Below are 7,587 nucleotides of genomic sequence, written 5' to 3'. Positions count from 1 at the left end.
AGAGTGAACACACTCCTCTGGTGGGAGGGTCCTAATTCTGATTGGTCATCCTGGGTAGTCCTGAACAGAAAAGGGTGGATGGCTCACAGCCAAGTAGAAATTCATGAGTTATTGAAATGCACCAGTAAAAGCTCAGATTGAAGTATCCAAAGAAAAACTGTTTGAGCAAGAGTGCCTGAATATACCTTATAACAGAACAGTATAGAAAAGGATAACAGATATTAGTTCTGCAAATACAACACTATGCATGCATTGCATTTTTAACCATATTTTGAGGTTAGTATTGCATCCACATTATGTGGAGCCAAAATGTCAAGCCTTTTTTACACTGAAAACCCTGAAACACTTCCTTCCATTTCAGCTTAAATAACCAGACCTTTTCACAATGCCTCTTTGATAAAGATATTTGACACCACTGAAGCTTGCACATTTGTGTGTGTGTGCCACATTGCCTTTTCCCTTTGCCCAGGTTTCATACTTTTTTTTTCTTTTTTAGAACTGTATGCAAGTCAGAGAATTTGACCCTGCAATGCCATAACTTTTTCCTGATTGGACTGTGGTTTTCTTTTCTCAAGGCAACTTATTATGTCTCACACCCTCCATTTCTGCTACCTGTATGACACCCTCTCTTTTCCAATGGTTATGGTCAATCTGACAGAGAGAGGTATCCCAATCGTTGTGGTTTTTAGTATAACAATGACCATCTGTGGGCTCTAGATGGACAAACTGTCTACTTTTAAGGTTAGGCTCAAAACTTTCCTTTTTGATAAAGCTTATAGTTAGAGTGGCTAAGGTTATCCTGAGCTATCTCTGTAGTTATGCTGCTATAGGCTTAGGCTGCTGGAGGACATAATGACCACTTTCACCCTCTTCGCTACATTCTCACACTACTCTCCAATTTTGCATTATTTGCTGTTATTTTAGCTTTTAACTTTGTTCTCTCTCTTTTCTCTTCCTAGAAGCTACACCTGGCCTGACTCTGTGTCTACCTGTGACACCTTTCTGGAGAAGGGCATCGTCCAAGCTTCTGCTAGCAACAACTCTATCGATGACCCACATGGCTCTGTCTTTCGGTGTTTAACCCTTTCTCTCTCCTAGACATGGCAATTGACTGAGCTTTTACTGTGACTAACTCTATGTGCTCTCTTTCAGACTCTAACCTTGAAAACTGGCTCAGAGTTTGTCTGTTCTTTCTTTCTAGGTGAAACGACTAAAGGAGCTACATCCATTAACATTTACTTTTCCTTCCCATAGAAAGTACTCCTGGATCAGTGCTTCTTTGTTCTCTTTGTGTCTCTGCTCTGTTCTCTCAAACCCCCAGTCGGTCGTGCCAGATGGCCGCTCACACTGAGCCTGGTTCTGTTGGAGGTTTCTTCCTGTTAAAAGGGAGTTTTTCCTCTCCACTGTCGCTACATGCATGCTCAGTATGAGGGATTGCTGCAAAGTCAACGCCAGTGACTGTCCACTGTCTCTACACGCTCATCCAGGAGGAGTGAATGCTGCAAGTCACTGACTGGATGCAATCTGCTGGGTTTCCTTAGACAGAAAAACTTTTTATACAATTTGAATAAATAACCAAATCTGACTGCACTGTTCAATGATTAGGATTAATTGGAATGTATGTTCCTGACTTTTGTGAAGTGCCTTGAGACAACATGTGTTGTGAATTGGCGTTATATAAATAAACTGAATTGAATTGAACTGAACTGATTTAATATTTGTCTTTTATTTTTTATTCACTCAAACATTCCTTTTTTTATACAGGTGGCATCCAAAAATATGACATGATTTACATATTAGCACAGCTCATACAAATGCATTTGAAAAAAGGTTTAGTCTTCCTGCAATCAACTTCTTGATAGTAATAATAATAATAATAATTTTTACCCTTTCTAAAAAACAGGCAGACTTGCCTTTTACCTGCTTTTTTTGCATAAGGATTGAAAGAGTATTTGAACAGTTGCCTCACATGCAACTGTAATCTTCTAGCACAGGAACCAACTGACATATAAACTCAGTAACCCCGTGGAGAACAAGACCAATATGACCAAGTCTCAGACACAATCGGGGAGGACTTTAGAATCAGACTGAGTTTGTTCACAGCAACAAAATGTTGTCGTGATAGGAACATAAAAGAAAGATTTCTTTCAGCATGAACTGTATATTTTCTTCACAGTGTAGCCTTTCAGTTAAAATAGAACACACCTGAGGCAGTGAATTGTCATGCTAAAAATGTTAAATAATTCAATGAAAACCAGTTTTAAATCAATAAATTAGTTTTACAATATGATTAAATAATCTAAAAAATTTAAGATTTTGATTGATTAAAACATAACCATGATAGCCTCTTTTGTTTTTAGCTGCATGTAACATAGAACATAGTGTGCTTTCTCCTATTTTAGCTGCCTTCATTGGCTCCCCATTAAATTCAGAATAGAGTTTAAAATTATCCTTATCTCATATATAGCCCTTAATAATCAAGCTCCATCATTCATCACAGATCTGATTGTTCCATATGTTCCTAACACAGCACTTAACTCTTAGACTACAGGCTTACTGGTGGATCCTAGAGTTTCTAAAAGTAGACTGAGAAGCAGATCTTTGTTATCAGGTTCCTCTCCTGTGGAACCAGCTCCCAGTTTTAGTCCATGAGGCAGAAACCCTGTCTACTTTTAAGAGTATGCTTAGAACTTTAGTTTTTGATTATGCTTATAGTTAGACTGGCTTAGGTTATCCTGAGCTATCTCTTTTGTTATGCTGCTCTATGTTTAGGGTGCTGGAAGACATAATTACCACTTTCCCACACTCTTCACTACATTCTCCTACTACTCTCCAATTTTGCATTATTTGCTGTTACTTAAATTCTTTAATTTCTGTTTTTTCTCTGTTTTTCCATCAAAATAACTACATCTGGCCTGGTGTTCTGTGTAGTTGTGACACCTTCATGGAGAGGGGCATTGGCTGAGCTACTGGTGCCAACAAATTCATGTTGACCTTCTATAGATGATACATTTGGCCCTGTCCCAGTCTTTAACTCTGTCTCTCTTCTAGACATAGCTACTGGCTGAGCTTTTGCTGAAACTAACTGTATGTGCTGTCTTTCATCCTATAGACTTCAAAACAAGCTCAGAGCTGCTTAACTGTTTTTTAAAACAGAAAGTACTCCTGGATCAGCGCTTCTTTGTTTTTCTTTTTTGTGTGTCTCTGCTCTGTTCTCTCAAACTCCAGTCTGTCAAGGCAGATGGCTGCTCACACTGAGCCTGGTTCTGCTGGAGATTTCTTTCTGTTAAAGGGGAGTTTTCCTTTCTGCTGTTGCTACATGCATGCTTAGTATGAGGGTTTGCTGCAAAGTCAGCGACAAAATTCAAGTGACTGTCCACTGTCACTACATGCTCATCCAGGACAAGTGAATAGAGCAAGTCAATTACTCAATGCAATCTTGTGGGTTTCCTTGAAATAGAAATCTTTTTAACATATTTGAATAATAAACAGAATTTGTCTGCATTGTTTGATAACTAGGATAATTTTCCAATGTATATAATTGAATTAGAATGTGTGGTTTTGGTCCATATTGATATGATAGCAACACATGGTTGCTGCAGATTTGTTGGCAGCACAGATATGATGCAAATATACCATCTCACCACATCCCAAAGGTGCTGTATTGTATTTAGGTCTGGTGAATGTGGAGGCTACTGGAGAACAGTGGGGTTTCTGTCATGTTCAAGAAACCAATGTGAGATAATCTAAGCTGTGTCATAATACTCATTACCCTATTTGAAGTGGCCATCAGAAGATGGATTCACTTTGGTCATAAGATGTGCCAAGAAAATATCCCCAACACAATTATACTACCACCACCAGACAATGCAAGTTTGCTTTTGAGAACTCTTCATAAACAAGATAATTCAAAGTGCTTTACTAGAAGAACAAAGAAACAACCACATGAACCACTGATACAAAGCATGATCGACCCATGCTTTCTTGTTTAAGGCCAAATTCAAACCATATCATCTAAATGTCGAAGAATGACTGGAACTACGACATATCTCAAGAACGAACAAAAACAGAACTAAAATACTGGAAGGAGATAAAATCTAATCAGACCTAATTTTAGTCATGTGGTCAAGTGGAAGGAGCTTAAACATAGCCACTGGGAATTCTTCAAATAATGCTTCAAATAACAAAAGATATCCTGTGGCTTTCAAGTTATACCTTCACTCCTCTTCCATCCAAGGATAGATATTTCACCTAGGGGTAAAGAAATTATTTTCCCAACAGACATGTAGTTGGCTCCAAAAATGCATTCCTTTCTGGCTTCCCCTTTAGTGGATGAAATGTCCTGTAAGTTTCTGTCAACTAAAATCTTAGTTACATAGTTTCAGTTGACTAAGTCTTTTATTTGAGAAAATGTACTAAAATGTAGCTGACTAAAACTAGACTGACTACACATTGTCTGTAAAACTAATTAACTAGACTACATTTTAGGTAAAAGATTTTGACTAAAATCAAATAAAATGAAATTATATTAAAATGTGCAGTTAAAATTAACACTGCAGAATGCACTTGTTATTGAAAAGAAAATACACCACGGTATACAATCTGAAGGAAAAACAAATCTTGCAGATGACTAGTTTTAGAGAATTATCCTGCAGGTTTTTAGGTCCTCCGGCCTGTAGGTGGCGATGGTAGCAGACAACTCATTAATTACGTCCTTCCATCAAAACAAACCTATAGAAGCTGGCAGCAAACGGGATCGGAAACTGGGAATTGTTTAAACACCCTGGTAGTTTGAAGATGAACACCGGTCTAAAACAGTGGAAGGAGGCAGCCTCTCTCATCCTCACCGCAGGACGCACGCTCGGTGGGAACAGTTTGTCGTCAAGGGCACCGCTGGACGGCAGCGGCGCCAGCTCCCGCTTTGATTACGACGTGTTGTTGCTCAAAAGAAGTGCTAAAAGTACATTTATGCCCAACGCGTATGTTTTTCCCGGCGGTATGGTGGACTCTTCGGACTTTTCGAGTGATTGGTTAGACGTTTTTAAATCTTTTCTTAATTCCCCTGCTTTTGGTTTAAGGAGCGTTGAGCAGCCAGTGGAGACCAGACCCCCGATCTTCGCAACAAACCGATTAAAGCTCGGTTCTCCCATCCCCGGGGAGGTCGCCCTGCGAATCTGCGCCCTCAGGGAGACTTTTGAGGAATCAGGAGTGTTGCTGGTTGTGCCTAAAAAGGAAGAAAAGCGACTTATAAAGAGCCCCCACGACACTTTTTGTAGTCCGCATTACACAGAACATAAACTGTGTAGTGATGAACTGTCAAAGTGGAGGGCTTTGGTGAACAAGAGCCCCTCAAACTTCATCAGGATGTGCCAGGAGTTGGAGGTGCTGCCCAACATCTGGGCTTTACATGAGTGGGCGAACTGGCTGACCCCCGTCGGCAGATATGGGAGCAGGAGGTTTGACACCGCTTTCTTCATGTGCTGTTTGCAGAAGATACCCATCACACTGCAAGATGAAAAGGAAATTGTGCACTTTCAGGTGATTTCAGAAATCTAAAAAAGTTTGAAAGCATATTCTAGAGATGCATCGATCAGAGGTTCTATGACCAGTTTCCGAATACTGATATTTGCTTTTTTAAAGCTCGGCTGATTCTGATTTCTGTTAACAACAAAGAACTACAAGTGGCAACAATATACCTTCTACTTTATGATAAAATAATAAAAATGAACTGTCATAATGATAAAATAGTTAAATAAAGGAATTACTTTTCAAAATGCCCCAAAGTACCACCACTGTCTCACTCTGCATTACTGAAAATATGTAGTGAAATTACGGGTGTCATCAACTTTTCCGTCTTAAAGAGGATATTGTCATAACAATCACTGCATCATTCAAAAATTGGGGGATGACTTGAGGTCCTGAACAGCATTTGTCTGCCTTGTCAACTCCACTGCTTCAGAGTCGAACAGGAGTCAATATAAAATTTAATTTTGTATTGATTTGGTTTCCTATGCTTTAAATCACAGTAGTTGCACATTTTGTTTGTAGTAGTTGATTTGCATGGTTAGAATAAAGTGTGTATTCTAACAGATTTATTGGTGCATCGTTCTGAAAAATGCTTTATTTTGTTAAACCAAAGGGGAAAAGTAGACATTGTTAAAAACATCAGCATGTTCGTTTCAACCTCAGACATTGCAGTGTCTTTTGATGTTTTGGACTATAGGAAAAAGACTACAAAATGAATAAACTCTACCTATTGTTGTGTGTCTCAGTGGTCCACACCCTCAGGGATCCTCCAGAGCTACCAGGCACGGCAGCTTTGGATCGCTCCTCCACAGTTCTACGAGCTTAGCCGGATGTGCCACTTCCCACTGCTGAATGACCTCCACAGCTTCGCCCACCAGCGGGCCACAGAGGGCTGCGATCAGTGGTTGCCTGTTATCGTCCTACAAGATCAGCAGTACATTTCGCTGCTGCCAGGTGATCTTTCTTTGTTTTCCAGACTGATATTTAGAGGATAGACGTAGCCAGCCACCATGATCTCAGTTTGGTTTGTTGGGCTGACACCTTTGAGTATAGCATTATGACTATTACATCATCCTTTTTTGAAACCAAACATTGTAGACTGTATATAAGTGATGACTCTAGACACCACAGTATCACCCTTTGCTTTAAACTCCTAATGACGATATTTAGAAGACACTAAACTAATCCTTTCTTCTTGGTTGAATTTCTTTTTCTTTTTTTAAATGTACCTGTACTCGTAGGTCTAATCTACTGAATGAGAATTGCAGATTTATACACAAGATGTGACAAACTCCATAATAAACCCTTAACTGAAATTTGCGTGCAGAGAATTCTTAATTGATGCAACAAATTTCACCAATCAACTTGCCAATAAGAAATAATTGATGAAGCTGCGTGTAAGTAAATGCTTACCAAATATTAACAATTTACATTTATTTCATCTTCCTTCTAGGGGACAAACTTTATCCACGGGACTCTTCAAAGCAGGCAGAGGGTGATCACACCAGAGACTCTCAGTTGGAGGAGCAACCAGATGATTCTGACCTCCACCGCATAGTGATCTCAGATCCTTACACCGCAACTCTACAGATCACAGTGAAACCCAAATATAACCACCTGCTCCCTGTTATGGAGCCAGCCTTGTCACATAATTTAAAAGGTCAGCTTTGACCTGAACCTAAACATTTTTCCTTTTTCTGCGCACAAGTACAAAAAGACCTTTACTGACGGAATGTTTGCAGCTTAATTCTCATCACTGATAACTGCATCATGTTCTGTTGGTATCTGGATTATCTTCGATCTGTCTTCCTGACAAAAAGCCCCTTATCTTCCTCTGATGCACTTATTACTTCTGATTCTAATTTAGATGATTTTGGACAAAAATAGTTGTTTTTGTATTAAATTTTTGTTAACTACCCAAGTTCATGCTGGAGCTGTATTTAAGTTTTGGATTTTATCCAGATACAAAGTAAACATGTTTTTTTTTCCACTTCCGCCTCTCTGCCTGCTCAGAGGCTTTTCTCCGAAGCTCCCTGCTTGCTTGCATTCTTTTACTCCTAA

At 39.3% G+C, this 7,587-nt stretch overlaps 1 protein-coding gene across 1 annotated transcript; it reads left to right on the top strand.

Annotated features, from left to right (window-relative positions):
• Positions 1-4,705: 4,705 nt before the first annotated feature.
• nudt19 (nudix (nucleoside diphosphate linked moiety X)-type motif 19) lies at positions 4,706-7,447 on the top strand. The gene is made up of 3 exons (XM_047363641.1): positions 4,706-5,538; positions 6,273-6,480; positions 6,980-7,447. The coding sequence occupies exons 1-3, from the start codon at positions 4,798-4,800 to the stop codon at positions 7,195-7,197; spliced, it is 1,167 nt and encodes a 388-aa protein (XP_047219597.1). The 5' UTR covers positions 4,706-4,797; the 3' UTR covers positions 7,198-7,447.
• Positions 7,448-7,587: the final 140 nt, after the last annotated feature.

The sequence above is a fragment of the Girardinichthys multiradiatus genome, chromosome 4, assembly GCF_021462225.1.
Source record: "Girardinichthys multiradiatus isolate DD_20200921_A chromosome 4, DD_fGirMul_XY1, whole genome shotgun sequence".
In the NCBI taxonomy this organism is placed as follows: domain Eukaryota; kingdom Metazoa; phylum Chordata; class Actinopteri; order Cyprinodontiformes; family Goodeidae; genus Girardinichthys; species Girardinichthys multiradiatus.
The sequence above is the reverse complement of the archived record's forward strand: the minus strand, read 5'-3'. Positions and strand labels throughout refer to the sequence as shown.